The 27181-nt window shown below is 41.3% G+C and overlaps 1 protein-coding gene across 3 annotated transcripts in view; it reads right to left on the bottom strand.

Annotated features, from left to right (window-relative positions):
* Nucleotides 1-1591: 1591 nt before the first annotated feature.
* Nucleotides 1592-27181, bottom strand: part of TRAF3IP1 (TRAF3 interacting protein 1) — a 44310-nt gene continuing 18720 nt past the window's right edge. For 2 of the 3 annotated variants that reach the window (XM_059820417.1, XM_059820419.1), the window contains exons 8-15: nucleotides 25251-25349; nucleotides 18165-18255; nucleotides 17344-17427; nucleotides 16581-16701; nucleotides 16399-16435; nucleotides 15522-15598; nucleotides 4411-4634; nucleotides 1592-1757 (exon numbers count right to left, since the gene is read on the bottom strand). In XM_059820417.1, the coding sequence (XP_059676400.1) occupies nucleotides 1592-1757; nucleotides 4411-4634; nucleotides 15522-15598; nucleotides 16399-16435; nucleotides 16581-16701; nucleotides 17344-17427; nucleotides 18165-18255; nucleotides 25251-25349 (899 nt within the window). The remainder of the gene's footprint in view (nucleotides 1758-4410; nucleotides 4635-15521; nucleotides 15599-16398; nucleotides 16436-16580; nucleotides 16702-17343; nucleotides 17428-18164; nucleotides 18256-25250; nucleotides 25350-27181) is intronic. The other variant, XM_059820418.1, reaches the window with a different exon arrangement.

Raw genomic sequence — 27181 nt, 5'->3', positions numbered from 1 at the left:
TAGGGAGGGAGCATTCAAACCGCTACGAAGTTATATATTGACCACGCAGGCTTTCACCATCAGTTCTGGGTTCTGGGGATTCTGGTGGACATCCTGAAGCCCTTTTCCTTCGTGTGATGAGACCCAGGACGCAGTGGACGTGCTCCAGCCCTGGGTGAGGAGCAATGCACCGTAGGAAAGGGTGGCAATGCAGGGCTGGGTCACTGCAGGAGTCCTGCCTCTCTCAACCCTACCTACAATATTGCTTCACCATTTAAGTTCATGTCTTGAAATAAAAAAATGGAAGTGACAATTCAAAACCAAAGACCGTAGTGTCATACGCTGTTAAGAACAGATCAGAATATTTCTCCTATTCCTTCACAAGTCCCCTACTCCCTTCTCCACCTCCACCAAAACCCCATGCAGCAAAGCATCCTGCCCTTTAAAATGTCTGTATTTAACATACTAAATACTCACTCTATTTGGTGATGATCCATTTGGAAGGTTTTTTGAGGTCCAGATACCAGAAAAAGAAACCAAGAAGAAAAAAAAAAAAAAAACAAAAAAACCCCACAGATTTGCCAATCAAAGAAGGAAAAAAAAAGGACGTTAGCACTTCATACTCAATCCAAACAAGACGGGAGGAGATGTGCTCACACACTACAAAAATCTTGAGCGAAGAGCCTTGCAGGGGACTAAAGTCTTCTGCGCTCGGTGCAGTGTCACATAGTTGTGTGTACGCTAATACGCTCTGCAGATTTAGGAATAAGTAAAGCTGGACTCTAATGTGCAGTACACTCAAGAGGTCATTACGAAAACAGTACAGACATCTGCAGTGGAATTATTCACGTACAAAAAGTTACAGGAACATGCATTTGGGAGGAAACAGGTACTTAAATTAATCCTTTCCAAATGAACGTATGCAATAAAAATGGAATTAACACCTGTGCAGATAAAATACTTCTGCTCCCTTACATGGTGATGCTCGTATTGCATTTTCAGTTGTTCCAAATAAGATTCCTGACAGCTCTGAAAACATGACAACTTCTCTGTAATGGTGCAAAGAACTGCAAGTTACACAAGGCTTTGCTTCTTGATCTTGTGGCATTGTTTTGTAGATAATTTTCCCTGTTAATAACAAACAGGATTCAGGCACCTTCTGACCTGCAGGAGTTTGCAATGTTTTTTTTTAAGGGGGCAAAAGAAGTATCTAATACCCATTTTTCGTGACAGCGTGTTCAAAAGTGACCTCAGTGGAAATGATGAGAAGGAGATGGAGAGAGAAGTGGCTCAGAAAGTGCGCTCAACAGGTCAGGGAGGGAAAGAGGGCTGTGAAGACCTCGTAAGCAAGTAACAGCAGTTTGTATCTAAACAAACAAGTTATTTTAATAGCTCTGCAACTTGAGCATTCAAATGAATATAATTTTATCCTGGGTAATATAAACATCTAAAGATCAATGTAATAATGGGATTTTGCATAATTTTTAGACTTCTGGTCCCTAAACATTTTATATCTAAACACGGCATATCTTAGTTTTCTCCGCTATTTTGTTTTTATTTGGTAGGAATGTCAGTCAGTCCCAAGGCTCTCCCCGCCCCCCCGCCCTCTTCTTCACCTTCTTGAAGACAGGTTTATGCTAAGAACCATCCTCCGGATTTTTTCTTCGTTCTTTAAAATATTAGATTTTACAGCACAGATCTTGTCTTGCTGGTCTTTAATCAACTGTTCCAGTTCAGCCAGATCAGCTTTTAATGGTTCTACGGCACTGTCTGTGATGCTGAAAGAGACACAAAGAGCGTAATGTTATTGGAAACATTATGCTGCTTTGGGTTACTTAAGCCTCCAAGAAAGTACATTCAATATCTGAAAGTTTGCAAAGAATTTAAGTTGTGCCCACCCTTCCTGAAAGAAAGTTTAGAATAAGAAGTGCAAAGGCAAAGCTAACAACATGGACTGAGAAGAATATTGTTCAAGAGACATCACCCTCAATTCAACCGTAAAGAGGCACTTCTTGGCTAATGTAGCTCTTCTGCTAAAATCTCTTTTCTTTGCAGTTATTTCACCCCACACTATGCATACGTCGAGCACTTCTTTCATTTTACCCAGCCAAAAAGCTGCAACCACCTGGCCCAGGGATGACTCCGTGGGACAGAACACAAGGACCAGAGAAGTTGTGGATGCCCCATCTTTGGAAGTGTTCAAAGTTGGGTTGGATGGGGCTTTGAGCAACCTGATCTAGTGTGAGATGTCCCTTCCCATGGCAGGGGGGGTGGACTAGATGATCTTTAAAGGTCCCTTCCAGCCCAAACCCTTCTATGATTTTAAGGAGACCCACCTTTTACAGGGGCCCCTGGGTCCTACCATGATACCCATGGTAACAGCCATCCCTCTGGGCCTCAAGACAAGAGCTTAAAGGAGAGAAGCACGTGGCAGGGAGGGACAAATACAACTGCTATGGAGGTTGCTGACCTGCTACCAGCTATGTCCTACAATAAACCAGCAAGCCAGCAGCAAGACACCAGCAGCACCAACCTACAACAGGTAGATGTCTGAGAAGAGGCAAGGTATACGAAAACTGATCCATCAGTAGCTGCTGACAAGGGCAGGCAATCCCATGCTAATAGGAAATTTAATAAATCCTACACTAATAAACCACAAGTACACTGATGCATCTTAAGTGAATGGGGCTGTTTGGCTTTAAAACAAATGTGCCCCTTTCCATAATGCTTTGCTGAACTAGCCTGCTGTCATTCTGAATTACCCAGTCACTTTGAGGACTCATTAGCTAAAGTCCGTGTCTCAAAATCATTTATTTTTCCCCTCCTTTCTACCACATTAGCATAAATCACAAAAAGCCTCACTAGATATTGCACTAACATTTCCCCAATGGGATCCTTCAATTGTCTTTCACAGAAGCAAAGAAAGCGAAGACATGTATCCAAATTCCAGTACATATGGGAAGCATTGTCTTCTTCATGCCTGATACTCTGTAATTCTTTCCTGAAGGATTGGACATGCCTTAGCACTACACTGATCTGATTAGGATCTCATACGAAGCTTTGTGAAGTGCTGGGATATGCTGAGGCAGCCTTAGCTCGTGAAAGGGAACCGAGTGGCTCTGCTGAGGGGATGCTAGCCTGCCCGTGGTCCTGCACGGAACAGCTGGCCATTGTAAAGCCTGGTTTGACATAAATCTGCAAACAAAATCAGCTGGGCAGTTCCTTGTTCCCACTCCCCCTCTCTTCTGCACCAACATCAAGGAGACAGTCTTATCCTCAGTACACTTTGCCTGGGACTCAGGGGACACACGAGTCCAGTGAAACACGTACGACCACTGTGCTGGGACACCAGCTGAAGTATAAATGACTTGTTCGGCAAGGCCAAAGTGGATCCACTGAGTAAGCACATGCCTGGAGAAAGGCCTCAGACTTGCTCGCTGTTGCTAGGTGTGGTGCAAGGGCGAGTGAGTCAATGCCTCAGTTTCTCCAACCATAAAATAAAGCCAAACACCATTTCCTTTCTCTTTGCAGGGGTGGTGCATTCTGAGGCTAACCAGAGTTTTAAAGCCTGTCAAGGTTTTGGGATAGAAGGTGCTATGTAAGTGCAAGGAATTAACATCATTACACTTTATATGTGAACCAAAGCCCTAATTCCCACCCCAGCCAGTGGACTAAGCCAGCAGCTGTAAATTTCCAACATTTAACACATTGCTACCTACCAAGATAGGACTTAGCTAAGAATACCACGCATACTTGCTTCTGCATGAATGAAGCACGTGGATTCAGGGAGCAGCAAATCTATCTAGGCTGATTGTGAATCCAAGAAGATCGATATCTAGCTCATGTTTAAGATCAGAGGACACACAACTGGAAGGGTTGTTCTGTTTTCAAGGAGCATAAAGACACATTGGTGAGAGAAGTAAGGCCAAAGAAACTGTTTCTAGGCTTGGCTTCCTTCGTTCTATTATGCACGTCACCTTCACTCTCCTGGCTTTCCAATGTCGTTTTTTAACCTTGCACAGAGGACAACAACTGTTATTAACACCACTGCAGGTCACACTGAATTCAGTGGCACAAAGAGAGCAGGTTGTGATTCACGAATCCACTCCTAGTCTCAATTCAAAATCTGCTTTGTTTACTAAGCTCTTCCCCCATTGCTCCTTATATATTTGTGAGAAGAAAACAAATCAAGCCCTCTCATATCACACAAACATTTGAATCCCTGCTGTCATGTATGTCATGTGAAATTGAGCTGAAAAGACCTTAAGACTTTAACACTTCAAAAAACAATTCAGACTGCAAAAAAAATTCCCCAAACCACAGAAATGACTGATGACAAATTTGCTTTGAAAAGTGATCAAAACTCTCCCCTCTCCTAAAAACAGAAATCTGTCTCGAGAGATAAATCAAACTTTCCCTGACCACACTCACCTTTGCTCTTTCTGTAGAGCTTCTGCATGCTGTCTGTTTTCCTGTCGCCACATCTGCAACTCGTTCTTCATGGCATCCATGTCTTCTTGAATGTAATCCATGATCCTGCCAAGCGTAAGGGCACTCCGGCACAGAGTCTGAATGGAGACCTGAAACTTCTCAATTTCTTTGGCTACCAAGTCCCTCTCTTTCTTCCTAGCTGCTTCCGATACAAAGGGCTTCTCCTAACAGAAAGGATGAAGGAGGAAAGCATCAAAACTGGGAAAAATGCTTGTTGCACATGAGGTATTGAATGAAGAATGTTTTGGAGACTACTAACTGTGAAGTATCTGGAGAAATGGTTATGCCAGACTGCAATGAAAGAGAAGAAACGAAGCAATAGTCTAGAAATAGATGAGCAGAAAGCATGCCATATCCAAGTCACCACTGCTGCACAGGACTGCTACAAAACTGTGCAACAGCATCAGCAATATTAAATTGCTTTTCAGATCGCAAGTGCACAAAAGTAAAATTAGTATTTGATCCCATAAATGATCTCACTGGTGTTCTGATTCTCGACATGATCTTTCCCAAAGCAGTGGGACCTCCTTCACATTCAATCATGGTTTACTTCAACTTATTTCTATAATACTGAAAGGGAAATTTCTGTGGCTTAATGTGGCATCATTAAACAGAAGCTCTCAACAGACATGTAATACTCAACAACGCTTTTGTTACCGATCTGCTGCTGCCACTGGCTGCCAATGCGTTCGCTGGGTAAATCACACATCCATCCATCCATCCATCCATCCATCCATCCATCCCCCCCCACACACTCTATGTGGCAAGGCTGGACTGCCACCGCGTCACTCCAGAGCCCTGCACCAGGATTTGGTGGATTGGCCTTTACTCAATACTGCCTCAAGTCACAGTGCGTAACGACACTGAAAAAAAGGTCAGGTTAAACTCTGGAGGAAGACGATTATGAAATCTGGAAGGCAGTAATCTGGAGAAGCAGAAGCACCCCTGCTCATCATCTTATAGCCTACTGCACCACAAATGTTCATCGAACCTGCTTGCCACCGTGTTTTGCTGCTACTTGGGAGCTACAGTGGATGCTGAAGGGCACAACCTCCTTCTAGTTCTCTAAATCGGTCCCTTCGAGATGCTTCTCTCCCTCCACTGTCTGTATCTGGATTTCCAGCTCCTAATGCTGGTCCTAATAATAGTACTTTAGGCTGAACAGCTAAAATAGACGGCGGTTATTCCATGTCTTGTACTTCTGTTAACAGTGGTTGTAAAATCATGCAGGCTGCAGATGTGGCCTCAATAAACTCCACTACTCAAAAATAATTCGGTCTTGTGCACACTTCCCTCATGTGCAGCCAGCAGTGTCTCTGTGGTCAATCTCCTGAAGCCTTCTAGCTTACTGCAAGTTAAATACAGAGAAAGTGTTTGCTGAAGCGGCAAAGTCACGCAGCGCAAAAGGATGCCATAAAAAGAGCAAAGTGATGCCACATTACTAACACACTGTAATAATCTTATTCCAGGAAAGCCTTCCCTGAAAACAACAATCACCATTAAAGAAGTCCGCTGGGTTTTTTCTCCCCCATCAAGAAAAACAACCTAATTTTTCTTTCTTTCCAAGAGCCCTACAGGTCGAATTCCCAAACCGAGTTTTTCTTTAAGACACACAAAGCTTTAAGTAAAGTTTATTTAAAGCAATTTCAGTCATTTCATGTATGCCAGAAAACTAGAAGGGTTTTTCTCTACCACCCCAACCGCAGGATCAAGCAATTCCTAAGCACAGTTCCTGGCGGCTATACAAACACCGAGGTGGCAGCGTGCTTCTCTCTCGTGCTGGGACACCAAATCTACCACGCTGTCCCCTCCTGCCCTCCTCCCCAATTGGCCTGTCTTCCTGTGCGAGCTGTGGGCTGTTTGTTCAGCTGCGTTTGGAGGCAGCAGGGACTACTGCCAAACACATTTCAGCAGCCCTTGGCTTGCTGATGAACTCAGATATATACATACATATATATATTTTTTAGAAAAATACTTCTGAAGATTTGAAGGTTGAGATTTACTTACGTCTGATGCTTGTGTTTTACCACACACGCGGTGCATGAAAACTGTGGGACTTCTGAGTTTACTGTGATTTTAAAATGTTAAAGTTGTTTAATTAGGAACTGGGCTGAAGTGACAAATGCTGCTGAACTTGTGACCTTCGCTTCCTAAGTCAATTCATGAGTGCTGGCTAAACTGTTAAAAATAACACTCATCTTAATTCCTTCTCACTCGACCCATACCTCTCTCACAGAAGCAGGTGTTTCATTATACTGCATTACATAAAACACATTATTTAGATACTTTCTGGAGCCATCCATATGTTTGCTATCCTTTACAACGCGAAGATGAAAGCGCTGCTTCTTGACCCACTTCATCCCCCGAGAGCCGGTGAGCACCCCCGTTCCGAGCACAGCTGCTTAGGGCTGAGCAGATCTTCTCCTTTGGGTCTCCTCCTTGGCCAACCTCCGAGCACAATGGCCAACGGTGTTCCCATCAGTGTCGTCCAGCTTATCTCCCTGTTGATCTTGCAGGTCCCCAGAAAAGAGAGCTTTTGCCCGGGTGCCCCTGAAGGCACAGATCCCAGGACAGGGTCCTGCACACCAGCCACTTACTAGGGCTCAGCACACATCTCAGGTTGACACGAGCTTCTCTCCTGGAAATTTTTTTTGCCCCACCGCCTCACTGCAGCTAGTAAAGTCGTATGAACAGATCTGCCCTCTCAGTGTTTCAAAACCCTTTGCTCTCTATTCTAAGTCTGTTTTCCCAGTCCTTGCTACATGCTGTGCTCCACCAAAGCCATAGGGAAGGCTGAATCCATGACACCATACTTTCCAACATGTAATTGGGAAGTTACCTATAAAGACAATCGCCTTCAGTTCAGCAGCAGAGCAGAGTTGTATCAGATCCAACAGCTTCCCAGGAAGAAGTCCTGTTGCCTTGTTTTTCCTCTCCTCCTAAGTACACCAAACCCTTACCGCTTTCCTCCCCGCCATCCATTGTAAGAAGCCGCAGCCAAGAGATAAGGAATTTCTTTCAAATGCAACTATCTCGGAAGCGAGAAGACTCAGCCAGTCCATTGTCTGAAGATATACTTGGGTGTGTGACAACCTGAAGGATGCTTCATTTTTATTTTCCAAATGCCGAGTTCAATGTTTTATGTTCCTGTAATGCTGGCGTGACCTCCCTGATACCTAGGCAGTCCAAGCAGCCACACTTCACAACACCAGCAAGTATGGTATGCAAATAAAAAATAAAGAAGCAGCGAAAATCCCGCAATTCAGTAAACAAGCAGACCAGAACTGTATACCTTAAAACATAGATCCAGCTAACAATTTGAAATATTCCATGCTAAAATACACAGCTGCTTGAAAAGCTCAAGTGGAAATAAAACACCGTGGGATATTTTCTATGAATCAAGAAGATGCCCTTAAAGTGTATTAGCAAATATTCAAAAATAATTTTAGCGTCCCTGTAACTCCAGCATATTCTTTGTGTAGTTCAGTTCTTCAAAACTGACATAAAAAGGATAAAATATTATCCCATCCAAAGTCACTTCAAGTACCGAAACATACTACCACTAAAAATCGATTAAATACGATTCGGACTTAAACAGGTTCATCAACAGGCTTGTTAAAAACCCCCACATCTTTGAAACACATACTATATGATATCGAAGTGGTGTAAGAACATGCAAGAGTTTTTTTAGTGTCTCTCCCTAAAGGAGAAGCACTTAAATTTCAAGCTCCCAAGAAAATTTTCCCAACACCTGAAGGTGCAGTAGCTCAAATGGCACATTGTTGTCCCTCCTCACACGAGTGAAAAAATAACCACCGATTCTTTCTTTCACTTCACTAACACTTGTACTACCAAGATGCTATGTTACATTTCCTGCAGTCTACAGAAAGCTGAGCTCAGGATGGAGAATTATCACCATGAGGCACTCAAGCTGTGCCAGCTAATGCTGATTAAAAGTAATTAAGGCAGGGGAAAAAGCCATACTGTCAGTTCTCAGTTTCACAGTTACAGTTATGGGTTAAAATCTATGTGGGACACTCTTAAATCACTAAGAATTATGGCAACAGGCAATGTGGGTGGTAAGAGTCCTGAATGCCACCTTTGCTCATTTTGCACAAACATGTAACAGGATATATTCAGTTTTAAGAAAAACGCCAGAATCAGAATTGTTCCAGTCTATTTAATTAGGCCATACACCTCAATGAACTCTCCTTTCACAAAAGCCCAAGAATCAATAAATTATCCCCATATAAAAGACTATATCACTTCTGTAGGCCCAACACGCTTCCTTTCCTTCGTGTTTTTCATAAGGCACCAAGATAAATGTTTATTTTGGATTCCTGGGAAAAAGTCTGCCTTTCCCATTACCTCAATGCGAACAGAACACAACGTGGACTCGGATGCAGGGACCCGAGAAATTAAAAAGCAGGAATTTTCTTTTTCATCAATAGAGGGGAAATTATCAACAGGACTCCAGAAACCACCAGAATTTACTTGTGTTTAATTTACCCTCGCTAAAGCAATTAGTATAAATATTGCAGTGTGCACAGCTCCATAAAATGGATCATTCACAAGACATCCATTTCCGATAGCTGGGATGTTGAGGGCATTTGAAGTGCCTGACATCTACTAAGCTAAAAAGGTGATAAGATACTTTTTTTTCCCCCCACTGTTTGAAAAGTTTATTTCTAGAAACAGTATTTGCTCACTTTTATATAGCTTCTCCTTTGTTTCCCCTTTTCTAATTAACGGGTTTTAAATATGAATCAAATTAGAACAGACATCCATCAAGCACTTAATAGTTTCTACAGCCCCTTTTAACTATTGTATTATGTCCCATTATGAAAACAGACCCAAGTAATCATAGTTTTATTGAGCTATACCATTTCCCCCCTACCTCTTTCTATAGGACAGGACAGAAACTTCATTTTGGACAAGTAATTTTGATACATTCAATGCAAAACCAACAAGGTGGGGTTTTTTATTGTACAAAATATTTTTTGATCATAAAGGGTGTTTTCTTTTCCTGGTTTTTACAGAGTCTGCATTTTAAGTAGATTGTAACTATCCACTAGGGATCACCATAAGAAACTCTTTCACAGAAACACTGGGAAAACAGTAAATGTTAAATCATTTCAAACGAACAGGATGCTTTTTCTGCTTATGCCAGGTACCGAGTTCAGTAACAGGCCAAGGAATCGGAGACACAATGTTCTTTACCATTAGATTGACCAGAGTTAGTCTGACCTGCTTCTGAGTTGGAAGGCACCAAAAGACAAAAAGAAGGATCGCTTTTTACAGAGGGCTTTTTTTTTGGGGGGGTGGTGGTTTTTCTTCTCCCTTCAGTTCACATGTGATACCTCGAAAAAGAGCTGGACTTTTCAGACATACATAAACACCCCACCTCAGCCCCCAGAGCCAGTCTGCCTTCCTTCACGTTCAGTCCGTGTTGGGGAGAAGTCAGTTCATAAAGCCTTGCGTATTTGGTGCGGTATTCAGCACTCTAAGCAGAATCCTATGAGTCTGACCACACGCATGCCAAGAGACAACTCTAGCGGTAATTAACGATAGCAGATAGTATTAATTCAGCCATAATGGCATACCGGGTGCCAGTCGTGCCCAGCTTTCCTTTTCTGCTCACACTGTTGAAACTCTGGGTCCACGACCTCCTTCTCTTGAAACAGCAGCCTCTTCCCTGTTCAAAAAGAACTTGCAATGAACCCGTTCCTTGTGTTAACCAACTGCTTTCACACCAGTTTATGCCCTAGAAGAATATCCCAGCCAAATCCACCGATAAGCTTCTTGAAATACGTGAAAGTCACCTGTACTGTGTCCTACAACACACTGCTGCTACACGGCTGATGCACTGCATCCTCTCCTAGGGATGGAAATCACAGCTGTCTCACTGCACGTTTATATATCCTTTCTGTTTAACATATCCATCTGCTGCCTGATGTTGTATTTATACTGTACCCACAGGAGAGAACATTTCGTGTTTTTGTGTGCAAAGGCCACAGTGAAGGAGCCATGATACCAGGAATATCACAAGAGTGACAAAAATCCTGTTCCTGTGTTCACAGCTTGTCACACAATTACTTGGGGACCACAGGGTTTTTTCTGAGAGTTGGTAGTAGTGTGACAAGGACACTCACACATACACTCATTCGATTTAAGCTCCTGTGGTGCTTGTCCATAACCAGACTGCCGGGTACAGTGCTTATCTTTGAGGAATCGCATGCTCGCACCAAAAATTTCTCACTGCGGCCTCTTTCAGATCCCTGTGTTAACGTCACATCATCATGAACAGAGCTGTCACACGACGATGAAAGCCCTTCTGCGGGTAACTCCTATGAAATTTTACTGTCAGCATTTCTTATGACATATTAAGCTGGCAGGATGCTGAGAAGCTGTGGTCTTGAATGGTGAGCCTCTTCAAAATACTTAGATGGTGGGACATATGAATGGTTAACATGACACGTTACTAATTGCATTGACTGGAGGGGACACCCAATGTCGTGCAGCTGATGGATTAATGTGAAAATCAATGACCTGAAGAACTTTAAAGAAACAGAATCAGCAACGATCGTATTTGTTCTAAGCTTAGAAGTACATACTTAATTTATCACATTGGTAATTAAAGTTAATATTATCCAGGTGCTAAGCTATTTAGTATCACTTGTTCCTCACAGAAACCTCAAAGCTGCTTCTTTTCTGAAGCCTGTGAACTGTTTTTGGTAGTGCAAAGGTGGGAATACTGTGATCCCACTTGCTTAAACTATTTAATAACCTGCCTACATTTTCCACACATCAAATAAATGAAGTGGAATACAAAATGTAACATCTGTTTCTTTCTCTGTTTAACGTTAAAGGGGTAGATTCTAAACAAATACATTTAGGAAGTCTTTTTAGGAATTTGTTAGGCTGAACACAGCTAATCAAGGCAGCAAAAATCTTGTGTATTTCCAGAATGACCTCTTTGTTTGACCTGAAAATTGTGTATATTATTTTAAGTTTCTGCACATGCAAAACCTGGATGATGAAAGTCCCAGTCCTCTTTCCTTTTCTCTTCTTTTTCTTTATTAAAACTTCTTAAAAAGCAAATGCATGTTTGGGAAACCCAGTACAGAAAAGGTTTCAGAGGAATGCGTTTAACACAAATAAACGTTCCTCGGCAGTCAGCGGTTAGAAGGTGTGAAGCATCCCCAAGAGTTCACCAGTGTTACATTTTGATTAAGTAGTAATTCACCAACTTCACCTAATTTCTAGTTGATTAATCCATAATAAATCAGGCAGATCCATTAATCAGTTTATTGCTGAATACTGGACTTAAGTATTAGCCAAAAGTTCCAGCGCTCAGACTACATACATATTTTTTTCTTCCTCATTTTCCCAACTGGCAGAAGAACAAGGCTTTAAAGACTAATGAATATAACTAGGAAGGTATTTCATTTATTTTGTATGTATTGAACAGTTTAACAAAATTAGGGAAGATAAACATTCTTACTGACAGACATAAGGATAACCTTCATTTCTTCAGATGTCATTTCCCAAAGCAAGGGTTCTTTCAGATTTTCCCTGGACTTTTGGTTATCTTACTCCAGAATACAGAAGTACAATTACATTTTACTCTCCAATGCATAATACATTTTGGAGTACAGTTGCATACTGATGTAGAAGATATTTCTTTGGAGAGTTTGATGGAAAACAAATTAAATAAAAGAGCTGACAGTCTGGGGAGAAATGGTCAAATCTCAGACTGATACTGCTTCCCAGCAGACTGCAGAGCTAGACCTGGCACAAAACCCACGGCCATCTGAACACAGCACACTGGCCAGAGTTCATTGACCCGTTCTCGCAGTCCCATCAACACAACAGGACGTGGTTCCACTTGCCTGCCTAGACACTTGGCAGGAATAAACCGCCTGAAACTCTTCCTTCTTTTTAATTACTTTTGCTGCCTCTCTCCAAAGAGATTCCACAGACCAGTAACTATTCCTCCTGAAACTGCTGGTCTGCAGTCTCGCAAGAAAAATTCCTGCCACTGCCTTCCTCATGATGTTAGGAACATCCCTCAGAGATCAGACATGCTCATGATGCTAGGGCCACACAAGCACGCCAGACCCCCACCTGCTACCCTCTGCATATCTGGTCCCTGAAATATTCCCAGAGGCAACGCCACGTTGGAAATGTATTTTTTAATTTTACTGTCTCCTGCGTCACAGTGTCTCTATCCTCTAAAATAAATTCCCAGGATTCAGTAATGTTTCCAGCTCATGTTTTCTGAACTGCATCTGTCAAGTCCCAGTCACTAACTCCGAGCATTTTTAATCATTTTTTCCATTGATTTTTTTCCTCTGCTGTCAGGAAAACTACACTTCTCCTCTCTGGATCGCAATGACTTCAGCAACATAATTTGAAAAGCAGTAGCGGCAAAGAAACCTACTGCAGTAGCAGCCAGCTGCTTGGATATGAGATCAGTTGATATTCCAGGAGCTTAACGTTGTATGCAAGTTTTCACGTGATGGACTAGGAAGTCAGCACGTTTTTTTTCCAGAATTAGTTGTCCATTATCAGCGCTGCTAACACAGATCAGTGCTTCAAAAGATGCAACAAAAGACAAACAAGGACTGAATGAATGTTTTAGAAACTGAAAACGGGCAACAGGACTAAATGGTTATTGTAGAAGGACACAATTGGCCCATGTGCATTTAAAAAAAAAAAAATCTAAGGGGTTAAAAGGGAATTGGTTTAGAGTTAGTAGTTACTCTTGTTCAGAAAAAAAACCCCAGAAAAGTTAGCACAAACACCAGAAGAAGCTTCCCGAGCATGCGGTTTTGTAAACCCTCCCCCATTGTCCCTTTCTGGATCCAGTGCTTAAGTTGACAGGACACAAGACCAAACAGTACAGCCTACAGCACAATTACGTACTGGTAGAAGATGTTATTAAATGAACTACTACCAAAATTTACTCTCGAGACTGATGATTCAACAGCACCACCTAGTTATAAAACCAGGAACAGCTTTATCGCTCGTTCTCACAAGTGCCAGCTCAACGCGCACTCCAGCAACGAGCTTTAGAGCTACTGCATAAACAGAGCAATACCCACTTTCACCCCTTCTTGTCTCCAAACGGTTATATAAAGACAGAACTTACTCAAGCAGGTAAATTTTCACATCAGACGTATCCATCAGAAATAGCCAACAGTGTTTCAATGATGAGTACACAAACGCTACAAGCTGCACATTTATAATAAACGGTATGTAATTCAACAAACTGGATAAAGCTGTAACTATTCACAACAGATTATGCACAGGAAAACTAAAGGTGTTTCCCTATTTTAAGAACTCGTTTCCTTCTATAATCTCAGCCCTTGCAATACATGAAAGGAATTTTCTTCCAGCCAAGCAGGCCTGGATCTCAGCCAGTCCCAAACTTCAGATAGGAAGATACTCCTCCCCAAGGGTCTGATCTGCCTTCCCGACTTTCTCACCTTGCTGGGGCAGCAATGAGAAGGCTGGTCTGTATGGCAGCATAACCCAGTACCGCTGGATGCAAAAGCATGTAGGAGTATCTCTGTTTAAGAGGAGACAATTGTTGATATTTACCCTCCCAAAATTCCAATCCTAAAAGTTAACACTGTCACTTTTGCTGCAGATTGTAGAGGCGATTATGAACTCATACAGGTTCTAGATAAAACCAGGTTTTTAAAACAGTCTACTGTCTACCATGGCTTTAGCCCTTCAGGGACAGGTTTTTTTTTTCCCCGCTGTACACTTTGCTCATAACCTATCGTGATATCATTACTCATTGCCAAATTACTACAGTTGATAAAGCCGAAAGAGGCAGTCAAGTGGTCAAGGCTTCAAAAGTCACTACTTATTTCAGACAGCTGCTTGAAAGAGCTTGATGCTCTGTGAAAAGCTGGACTCCTGAGGTCTGAGTTGCGGCATCTTCAAACAGTATGCCAAACTATAGATCATTCCCGAAGAAGAATATAGGTAGTAAAAACCTACAATTCTGAATTATCATTAAGAAAAAAAAAAAAGAGAAGTTGTGATTGGAATTGAAGATTTAAGAGTTCATGACAAGCATTCGCCTTTCCAAAACATTATGTACCTGTCTATATTTTTGTAACAGCACTCTGCACTGCATTCCTCAGTGCCTTCTCACCAGCACATCGATCTAGCTTAGTGATTTAGAAACTTTCCAAAAGGCCAACGGATCAGAAAAGTCCATCTAAATGCTCTGCCTCTTGCTGCTTCTTGTAACATGAGCTTTGCAAGGCTGAAAAAGCCAGAGCTCTCCAGTTGTAACCGGAAGACACTGAAATGGGGGGGTTCAAACGTTTTGCTTATGGTTTGTGATCACTGCTAGACCCCTTCTAGACCCTTTATAAACTGTCAAAACCAAAAAAAAACCACTGACAAAAAAACCCAGCAACAACAAAAACCACTTTCCCTTTTCCCAACTACTGATCATGGAAAAAAATCACATCAAATCACATCATAGATTCAGACCAGAATGCTGGGGTATGCTAGGACGTTACTAGGGAAACATTTAGTGATGTGAAAATACTTTATATGGTTAACGGCACCAGAATTCCCATTTATTTTTTTTTAGACAATTATAATGATTGCTGGGCAATAGGATACTGCTCTTCAAATGCCCAGAGGACAAGTAAGATTGAAACAGTAATGGTGCAGCTGTACAAATGCACAGTGTGCCCTACTACATCTAGGGCAAGGCTGAAATCAGCAGACTTTGTTCTGGAAAACAAATGAATAGGCTAAAGAAGTCTCCTTGAAAAAATGTACTGAAATACTGAAAACAAAAAAACCAACCCCAAACCACAAAAATTAATGGTGAGAAAGAGAGAGCACCACACAGAGAAGGTAACAATATCTGACAGACTAATGGAGAGAAAAAGCAGCATAACACATCAAGGAGGAAAGCTTGATCATAAATGGAAAAAACACATTTAAGGCAGAGAAAAAGGTCACGATTACAATATTTAATATTCACAGTTCTTTGAAGCCCATTACCATCTTACCCTCTCTGTAGTCTTTGATGATTTCTGTGATGCCTCATAATCTTTCTTTGTTTCTAGGATTCTTTTTACAAGCCCACCTGTTGAAAAATCAGTATATTTCTCAGCACTGGTTGGCACCGTTATTTTAAACATTCAGATAATAAAATCAAAACCAACTGCTTCTTTTTTTTTTTAATGTAAATAATTCTTAGAGCAACATGAATTTTCTCCAGTGTCCTCTAAATCAAACTGTATCATCAGTATCATTTACTGAACAACTCTTGGTACAGAACCAGATCCTTGAGCTGTATTACCACACTGGCTTTTCCTTTGCACCCCTCTTTTGGAAGAATTCAAGAACTGCACATGACAGGTATATAGATAGACATATATGTATACTCCTTTGTTAGGAATTTTGGGATGCAGATACATGTATCTGCCTAAATCACATCCAGTGTAACCGTAATGGAAGCCTCTGAATCACAGATCTGAGGTCACGAGTAAGCATAAATGTTGTTAAGAACCGGTCCATCAATTTGTCTAAAAGCTTTTCTATAACTTGCCTTGAACAGCCAATACCATCTCATATCTCAAAGCTGACAAGCTGTACCTGACGCTCAAAGAAACATTAATTTATGACTTTTATGCAGAATTTTAAATCCTGCTGACACTGAAGATGTATAGAAAATCTGTACTTAACATCCGTTGCAAATCCAGCTGCTCAACTAAACAAGACCGCATTTGATAAGTAATTCTTGTTTTTCTTGCAAAAGTTGCAAGTTCCTACCCTCAGGAGGTATTTTGCTGCTTTATTCAGCATTTTAAGTGTTCAGCATTTGGTTTAAACCCATGGGTTTATTCTATATATATATAAAAATACATGTAAAAGCAAACATACCATGCTTTTCATCCTCAAGCAGCTCCACTTCTGGCTCCTACACAGGCAGGAAAAGAGCTTTAGTTGCAATAAGTTGGCATTGCTATATTATACAACTATTCAAAAATATTCAGCTAGAAGCTACTTAAACAAGTAAGTTACAAACAAAGCGTGGAAAAAGGTTCTAAAATAAGTTAACAGACCGTTTCCATCTCTGGCATTTCTGGCAGCGGCAGTGCTGCCTCCACCACAAACTGGTCATCATCATCATCAGAAACCTGCTGGTCTATGATCACATTTGAGACTGTTTTACCACTACCACTCCTGAAAGAGACATAACAAAATGAAAACTTATTAAGATCTGTCCAAACCTATTCAGATCTATCTAGAAGAGACAGCAGTTCTCTCCCTTCCTTCCTTCCTCCCTCCCGTAAAATAAAGCAGCACCAACTAAGAGCACATCAGATTGTCATTTCCATTCACAGCCCAACTCTGAATACAGCCATCCTTCTCTCGCAAAAGGACGTATATTTTCCTTCTAAACACACTGCTTTAGTGATTGGCACTTATCAGAGATCACCTGTAAGCCATTTTGTCTGTAGTTTCAAATGGCTGTTGCAGCCTTTTTTGAACATGGGATATTTGCTGCATGTTTTACAGATCTCTTCTAGTGGTAGTTTAGATTAACGTTCTAGGGTTATCTGTTTCAGAGTTGCCAAAGGCAAAAAAATTAAATCATATTTTTGAACTTCCGCACGTGACTACCAACCATAACTTTCAGATAATGCACTGGATTTGCAGAAACAATAAAACAAATAAAGCAGACTTGAATTTTCCAGTCTGAATCAATGAACACTCAGGTGATCCATCCTAAAGCTGTTGAGCAGCACGTAAGGCACAGAAGATATGAGAATACTGCGGCACGAGTGCTAGAAACACCTGCTCTGCGTCTCCCACATCCCTTACCTTTCTGGAAGTAAGACCTCTGCGCTTTCTTGACGTTTTACTCGGGGCGGTGCTGGTCTTGCACTACTAGGACGGGGAATGCGTCTGCAATAACAAAGAGGCTTTTTCATTTATACTATAAAAGGAAGCCTCACATGTCCACCAAAGGAGCAGACATGTCCACACACATGAGCTGAGTAAATTAGCTGATGTATAAGAACACTGAAAACATCCCCAGTACACAATCCATTATCGCAATACTCGCTATCCTAGAAGGAGTCTAGGAAAATCTAGAAAATGTGTCCTACAACAAAAAATTATGATTCCGTGCAGAACCACCTCTTGATTTGTCTCACTAAAAAATAACCTGTATATAGCACAGTTATTTACCACTAACAACAAATTAAGCATTAACAGTACACACTGCAATGTAAATGAGAAAAAAAAAATATTTTCACGAGTGATACAATTACACAAGCCTTCGCTGGGCAAAGAAAAAGTAAATTGGGATTTAAAAGGCAAGTATGTAACACCATACTTATGAAAGTCATGTACGTAATGCAATGTTCTTCTCATTCTCCACACGTCCCTCATATTTTAATAACATTACATTGAAGCACTTTATGGATTAAGAAAATAAGTCCAAAACACTTCACAATGTTAAAGTTTTCTTCATGGAAGGAAATGAAAGTGAATAAAGGGAACCATACGTGGGATAATATTTATTATTTGGTACCACTAGCAGAAACATACTGCTCCAAGTTTCCTTGTTTTCAAATGGACTGTATTACCTCCAGACACATCACAGTTTGATTCAAACAGAGTAAAAGACACGAACAAACCTTTGGATGGGCTGGGGTGGAAGATCATTAGGTACTTCACCATTTTCAGATATGGCAGGCTTTTCAGGAGCCACGTTCTCTGCTTCTTCTTCTATTAAATGAAACAAATATACAATTTTGGCTTAGCTGGCAAGGCAAATTAACTTTTCTTACAAGAGTATTTTGAATCTTATCAGCACTATACTTGAATGTGTGCTCATGAAATACATCACATGGCAAACTTTTTAAATTAGAAATAAAATTCTGTAAGCTCATAAAAAAGTTAAATATCTTGTGAACTTCCAGTTTTATACATCTCGGAGCATTCACAATTCAAAAGGGACACTGAAAAAACATTTAAACTTTCTTTAATTTTTTATTTGTTTCTTAATATTGTGAAATTCCCGCATCTGTGAAAATGACATCATCTCACTCAATTCTTCCACAGTTGCATAGTAACATTTAGAATATTTCAAGTTGCTCATTATACAAAATCATAAGAGGAAAAACCGTATTAAAAAAACTACATTCTCTATACTGGGTTTTTTTTAAACCTTCCTTTTCTTTACCTTAACTTCTTATTTTCCTCTACTGGTATTCTTAATTGACCCAGATTTGAGCAGGGGGTTGGACTGGCTGGCCTCCATCTGTCCATCCCTTTCCACATCAAGGATTCTATGATTCGAGGATAAGCGTGTCTTCAGTAATCTCACCACAGTTATGGTCTCCATAGGGTTTACCCCCATTTGCTATTTAAATGGGACAGAACCAGTTTAACCGCTCCTTCCCAGTTGATAGGTTTCCCACCGAGTTACACTGACGAGTCCAGTGCAGTTAACGGCATGAACCCACACCTGCCAAGCTCAGGTTAGACCATTCTCTGTAATGGTGGAGAACACAGAATCACAGAATCACTAAGGTTGGAAAAGACCTGTAAGATCATCAAGTCCAACCATCAGCCCAACCCCACCATGCCCACTAAACCATGTCCCACAGTGCCTCGTCCACGCATTCCTTGAACATCTCCAGTGATGGTGACTCCACCACCTCCCTGGGCAGCTTATTCCAGTGTCTCACCACTCTCTCAGTAAAGAAATTTTTCCTAATATCCAATCTGAACCTCCCCTGGTGCAACTTGAGGCCATTTCCTCTTGTCCTGTCGCTTGTCACTTGGGAGAAGAGACCAACACCCACCTCTCTGCAACCCCCTTTCAGGTAGTTGCAGAGAGCGATGAGGTCTCCCCTCAGCCTCCTCTTCTCCAGACTGAACAACCCCAGCTCCCTCAGCCGCTCCTCATCAGACTTGTGCTCCAGACCCCTCACCAGCTCCGTTGCCCTTCTCTGGACACGCTCCAGCACCTCAATGTCCTTCTTGGAGTGAGGGGCCCAAAACTGAACACAGCATTCGAGGTGCGGCCTCACCAGCACCGGGTACAGGGGCACGATCCCCTCCCTGCTGCTGCTGGCCACACTGTTTCTGATACAGGCCAGGATGCCATTGGCCTTCTTGGCCACCTGGGCACACTGCTGGCTCACATTCAGCCGGCTCTCGATCAACACCCCCAGGTCCTTTTCTGCAGGGCAGCCACTCTTCCCCCAGCCTGTAGCATTGCCTGGGGTTGTTGCGACCAAACTGCAGGACCCGGCATGATGAAGGACATCTTTCCCTTGACAATCTAACTGTGCAGGATTACTGACATCATTCACCACTTTCTGCGTTAGCGTTTCTACAAATAATTTTGGTAGGTAAAAAGCATTTGATGTTCTTGGATTCCACCTAGAAAGCTTGCTCAGATGAATAATCTGTCGGTAAGTATTTCTTCCATGTAATACCACACACAGAAAGGACTCCTCTAATGCTATTGTCCACTTCAGTGTCCCTCTGCTCTGAAATCACCAAGAATGGCACCACTGAAAGAAAAAGGCTGAGGCAGTTGGGCTTCTACCAGCCCAGACTTAGGCAAAGTAATACAAGTACCTTTCCCAGAGTCTATCGCATTCCACTTTCCTAATGAGTTTGTGCATATTCTCTGAGCAGCCATTTCACGGCTAGGACCTTCTCATTTAAAACTACTGAACAGAACATATACTACATTTTAAAGGCAAAAAAAATTACGTTTATACAGTGTATTAATTCTACATATGGTCTGCTGGAGAACATAAGGAAGATAACAAGAAAAAAAGTTTTATGAGGAGGAGCTGGGGGAACTGGGGTTGTTGAGTCTGGAGAAAAGGCAGCTCAGGGGAGACCTTATCGCTCTCTACAACTACCTGAAAGGGGGTTGTGGTGAGGTGGGTGTTGGTCTCTTCTCCCAAGTGACAAGTGACAGGACAAGAGGAAACGGCCTCAAGTTGAGCCAGGGGAGGTTTAGGCTGGATATTAGGAAAAATTTCTTCACCGAGATTGTTGTCAAGCATTGGAAGAGGCTGCCCAGGGAGGTGGTTGAGTCACCATCCCCGGAGGTATTTAAAAGACGTGTAGACGTGGCACTCAGCAACACAGTTTAGTGGTGGACTTGGCAGTGTTAGGTTTATGGTTGGATTCTATGATCTTAAAGGTCTTTTCCAACCTAAACGATTCTATGATTCTACATGTAAATACACTTAACAAACCATAAGTGCTATGTTAAGTTTTTCCTCATCTTACCGGGACAGGAACAACCACCACACATCAACCAGTCCCACAGTCGTTAGCACACGAGCCGGAGCAGTCCCTGTGTTAAGACCAAGCCAGGCCCGAGTCTTGTGTCGCTCTATTGCTGGCTGTACCAGGAGTTTCCTACGCTTCCCTGGGTACTTACTTTATCATCCCCGCCTAACTGATGCGATAGGGATTTCAGAATTCCCCTTCCACACAGCAAAAGGCATTGTCCCACATGACGGAGATCACAAAAGTATGGAGCAATAAAAACCAGAGGTCTGCTCCTTAGTAAAATATTTGATTTTGCAGAAAGGCTCTGCTTAGAGCCTGCACACAAAATCACAGGAGCTGAAACAGCCCACCGGTGACTGTGGGTACCCCGGGTAAGTCAGATCGAACGAAGAGCTCTTTGGCAGCCTTTATGCAGACAGGCTTGGGGAGATGCATGAGCATGTCCAAGATTTTTAATTTTTCATGCGTTACATTCAGTCTGTTAATAGCCCAGCTTTACTTCTCATACTGGAAAGCCATCGCTGACCTTCGGCACAGCAGGTTTCTGGAGGTTTGTGGGAAGCATGTAGAGTCCTCCCTTGCCTCTATGCACACCCAGCTCCCAGGAAACAACGCCTGTAAGAATCACTACTTTTGTTTTCAAAGAAACAGCTACCGTCAAGCAAGGAGTGCAGACTGCTAAAGGAATTTAGCTTTTGGAGAAGTTACCAGCCATAGTCAAGGTCTCAGCTGATTTCTTGCTCTCGCTACATCCCGACATGCCTCACACTGACATAGCAGCTGCTAATGAGATTAATTTACTCTGTGTTAAAAGCAAGCATCTGTAAAATCTCACTTCCCTGTCTCATCCCAGCCCCACAGCACCAGTGGAGATGGAGCAGTGACAGTATCATAGCACAGTGCTGTCACACCTGCACAGAGCAAACTAAGAGATGCTTCAGGGACCTCCTCCATACCAGATTTCCAGAAGATTTCCAGATTCACTGACTGTTGCTGGCCCAATTATCCAGTTATTTGAGGAAAGAGTTTTGTGAATCGCTTTCCCTTTTAATATGAACAGAAGCCACAAATGCAACAAGTAATAGGAGAAAGGAAACAATGTCATGTACCTACATTAAGAAAATGGAAAACGTACGTTTTATTACTCTGATTGTTGCAATAACTACCTGTAATATATTGCAAAAAGTTCCCCACAGGTTCTGCTTATTTTCAGGTTAGAATCCATAAAGTGCTGATAAACTATTACTTCTTTTTTTCTTTATTTTTTAATCCAAAACACAAAGCACTTTCACAGATGGCTTTTGGTATAGTTTTAAATAGAAACTACTTGGATAAAGTCTGCTCAAAGCATTCAAACACAACTAAATTATGTTTTGTTAGAGTTTAAAAATTCTTTAATAGATAGCATAAAAGGAAAAAAAAAATCACTAAACTAGAGAAGTGCTTTATTTATTAAAAAGCACTGGGGTTTGTATTAGAAGTTTTTAACTATCATTGGTATGTTCAGTGCTCATCTTTTGTCATTATAATGTGTTCCTGAGTCGCTGGCAAATTCACCTGGAAATAACAAATATGTTGATTTTTCACAGAAGTTGTATAAATTCTTTAATAAAAATAATCTGACCACGTTAGGCATGAAGCATAGAACAAGAACTACAATGAGCTTCTTACTTGGGAACTACTGCCAGGGCCAGGAGAACAGGGACAAACGTATTAGGGAGCAGTTTCCAGCAAACTCACACGTCTCTGCTAAAGACATCGATGTTCTGGTCACTAAGCAGAACACACTCATCAGAAATGAAACATTTTTTAGAAATCAAAAGACATTGGAGGATCAAAATGTTTGTCTTGATAGAATATCTAAGTAGAAACTCCTGCAAGTTAAATGAGACGTGTAAATGGTACAACAGATCTGAGAGGCAAAGCCATGCCAACCTACTTAGAACTACTGAAGCACTGCTCACCCCTCAAAGTAAGTTTATGCAGTCCACAAATATAAAAATTAAAGGTCCAGAGGAAATTCAGAAGCAGTTCACAGAATGTAATACTTCTTTTTAAGTAGTCCCAAGTCCCCCCTAAACCCTTGAAAACCTTGTGGAAGAACTATCTTCAGCTCTTCTCCGACTAACCTACTCCAAAAGTAGATTTTGGGCAGCAACTGTGATTTTCAAGCAGTCTCAACACCCAGTTTCCATTTAATTCCATTGGAGTTAGCTGGAGTATAAATCTAATGCACAATTAACCAACCAAACTCTATCATGGACCAGTTACATAAGCAAACAAGACAGCGCTTAAGAATCTTGCAAAGACTGTGATTTCTAGGACGCTTCAAAGGACACTGGCAAACTAAGTAGAGTTTCCTAAACCCTCTCACTAATATAAACTGACATTGCCACCAAATAAGTACCCCTGCCTTCACACTTCCCATTCCCTCCTGTTAGCACATGCATTCACACACTGCCTGAAGAACTGGATCAGGGCAACCCGGTTTAAGTCACTGCCCTCCCAGCCCCTCTGCCACGCTGGTAGAAAGGACGTTCATATTTGACGTATAATGCCAGTTCTCTGCGGATGGGTGGCAGGTGGCTGCGATGGCTCAACTGAATGAGTGACAACATCTTACGGTTACTTTGAGCTAAGCTTTAGAAAGGAGCCTGGCATTACCCCTCCCAGAGAAGTGTACTTCAACATAATTACCAGAACCGTGAGAAAATCAACTGCACCGGTGAAACCCCAGAAAAAGCTCATTTTAGATTTTAACGAGGTTCAGAAAAATCTTAAGTCAGCAGCAGCTTCTGAAAAAGCCTCATGCAGGCCTACACTTTATGAAGTGACCATGAAGTGCAACTGTTCCTCCACTCTTGCCACAGTGGGTGCATTTATGTGCACATGTCTAAAGAAAGTGGACCCTAAGTAACTTCAGGGGTGCATAAGCAAACAGCTGAGGCAGGCCAAAACACCTTTTTGCCAGAAAGATTTAAACATACACTTCTTATTTAAGAGGCTGCCATGAACTAGCCAGTGAGGATCCCTAATGGAGGACACCAAGGGAGAATAACTGATATGCTGGCAAATCCTCATTTACAAAGAAAAAAACCCAACCACCACAATGGAAAGGTTCAGAGCCTCAATGCTCAGAAACAGAACATAAGACTGAAGCAGAATGCAGAAATAAAACTCCAAAAGATCCAGGAAAATAAACTTACTTCAGCCAGTAAACAATGTTTTTAAAATCCTATAAATGATCCTTCCTTTGCAAACTTTCATAACTTTCATTTGCAGTTAAATATGCAAGAAAACAGCAAGAAGGGACAGGTCATCACTGACTCATGATTACTCCCAAATATGCATCCACCTTAGCTATCTGCAATGACTGTTCTTATCGACTGTCGTAATTGATTTTACATCCCAACTGTGAAAGCAATTACATGTATGAATGACAATTTCATCTCTATAAGAACTTAAAAAAAAATTAAGGTTCACTAATGCACTAATACGTTACACTATCTTATTGAATAAAGCTGAAAATAAAGATCAGTCAATACAATATGGGTTCTTATACCACCTGAGAATCCAGTCCAAATCAATAATGAACCTGGGGGCACTCCTCTTACATACACTCGAATTAGAAATAGAAGAATATAAACCTATATTCCATAACAGATACATTCCAATAGACAAAACAGCTCCAAAAGATTAAAAGGAATTAGTGTGGAAGATCTCCCAGTTGTGTAAGGTCACACAAATGTCTTGGCCAACCCTCTACATTTCATTAGACTGACACAGCTATGAGGCCCTGAAGGCCACAGGTGGACTGGGAAACAGCCTTTGACCTCCCACATACATGGTATCAACTCTCCCAACTAGGTCAAGCATCTGGGTCTGGAGAAAACAAAAATGCAGCTTTTTGCTTAAATCTCAGTTCTTCCTCCTACATTTTGCTTCTATGGCTCCATGCATACTGTAGCTGGATACAAATACCTCATTAACAACGTACGTCTTGGGAGCTATATATGACTTGGAAAAAAAAATACGGAGAAATAAGAATGCAGAGATGGAATTTTCCTCTAAAATCCTGTAAAATGCAAACACTAAGTGAGACTCCCAAATACTTGTACAAAAAGGCAACGTGCAATGATTCAGTTCTTACATAGAACAAGTCACCAAGGGATTCAGGCGCAGCAGCCCTGCATTTTCCTTGGGACACCGTAAGCTCTGGCCTCTGAAAACGTGCGTAAGAGCAAGAAAGGAGAGAATATAAAGCAACTATTTGATCAGGGAATGTACGCTTCTCAAACCAGGACATTAATCACAAGATGTGATTAAAACACAAGGCAGCAGTTGGATTAAGTGTAAATCACCCTCCTTAAATCATTTAGCTGCAAGGATTCAAGTTTGACCCTGAAGCACTCAAGTCAGACTTTCCAAGGCAGTCAAGATTTTATTCTCCCTACCTTTCTGTTTTACTGCAAGTCCTGGTTCAGCTTTCTCTTGCAGTTTAGCAACATTGTCCTCTGAAATCCTATCTGCCATGCTCTTCGTTTCCACGGTTCCTACAACAAAACGGTTTTATAGTCAAATGAAACCAAAGATACAATAAAAATTTAAAATAAAAAGCCAGGCTAAATACCTGTTACACTTACTATTTCTTTAAGGGCTATCCTAGTTTAATAAACCATCTTGAATGTAAATAAATAACATTCAAAGTTCACAAAGTCTTTTTACGTGACCGCTGATTGAACTCCTTACATTACTGCAAACTAATGCAACTTCTTCAATTCAGAAACGATTTACAGATACTATTTATTAGCCTGATAGCTGGTGAAACAATACAATATTTACCTAATAAAGTCTAAGTAATTGCTAAAATACACAACACTGTTTGTATACTACTTGGAATGCATAATGCACTTTGGTTTGTTTCAAAGGCTTTAGCTTTAAACGCATTCCATACTAAAGCCATTAAGAAATTTCAAGAAAGAAAAGCTGACTTCTGATAGCTGAACTCCACAACTTGCTGGTAATGCCACAGAAGAGCCTAGCCCACAAATGCTGTTCACTTTTGATGCTACCTAAAACAGTTTTAATTTTGCAAAAAAATGAAAGACCATTTCATCTACCAATTTTCTTACATTAATTCCCCCAGTTACAATAGGACAACGTTGACAAAAGCAAAGTGACACGCAGTGGAAGAAATACATCTGATTTCTAAATTATCTGCCCAGGGAGAAGAGACATTCAGGGTGGAGGGACACAAAGGAGAAACAATTCAGCACCTTTTGTACATCACTCCTGAAAATATACCTGTGCATTGAACACGCGTGGTCAAGAAAAGTTAAACTATTTATACAGTTTGTCAAGTACAGAGTGGGTAGAACATTTAGCTTTAGTCTTATCATTAAAAATATATATACCCACACACCCACACCCCTTCACTTGGAGTAATATGTTCAGTTCTCGCACTCCTCAAAATGCAGCAGAAGCAGAACAAATTCAGAAATAGGCAAAATCACAGATTCAGAAAGAGCACACATTGTTTAAAACAGAGGTACCCAAAGCGTTGCCCAGGAACTGAACACAGCACTTCCAAATCTCCTCATCTGCAAACAGGTAACCGTAATGCAAAGGTAAAGAACAGATTCACAGAGCCCCTATCTACAGCCAGGACACCTCAGGCAACGTTTCCACCTCCAGAACAAATCAGCAAACAGTTTTGAGTGCACAGGCAAAGATTTACTAGATAAAGCCCTGCCTAATGCTTGGGTTGAAACATCCAACACTTCCAAAAACAGCAATGAAATTACTGCATGCAGCATAAAGCTGGAGCTTTCAGGACGTACAGATCCTTAACAGAGGATCTACTCCTCCATCCATGCCACGGGAAGCATACACAAAGATACATAGTCCACTGCAGTAGAAACACTGGGTTAGTTCTACTAGTTTAGGAGGAGATTAACAAGCAGCAGAGAAAGGTCAACCAGTGCTTTCATTTACACGTGCTAACTAAGGCCAGGATGAGTTGTCATTTAAAAAAATTGAAACAAGCATTTAAACTTTCATCACCAACCCATACAGCAGTGCTACAAGTTACCCGTAAGGTCTGGAGCTCAGCAGAAAAGGCAAACCAACAGCAGAAAGTGAAGCACTTTACTCCATCATTTCCATTTAGAAACTAACTCAGTGTCTGAAAGGAAACCTGTTCAGATCTCAACTAAGAGCAACTGCTAGTTTAAAAAAAAAAAAAAATTACATTCAATTTTTCAATCAACTTTTAAATTAGCAAAAATGGTCTCTATTGCATGACAGAAGTTTTGCTGCAAGGCACGTTGCAACTATAAAAGCAGTCATTGCCTGAGTAGTAATAAATGGAACATCAAATATGAAA

This window comes from Gavia stellata, chromosome 8 (assembly GCF_030936135.1).
Source record: "Gavia stellata isolate bGavSte3 chromosome 8, bGavSte3.hap2, whole genome shotgun sequence".
In the NCBI taxonomy this organism is placed as follows: domain Eukaryota; kingdom Metazoa; phylum Chordata; class Aves; order Gaviiformes; family Gaviidae; genus Gavia; species Gavia stellata.
The sequence above is the reverse complement of the archived record's forward strand: the minus strand, read 5'-3'. Positions and strand labels throughout refer to the sequence as shown.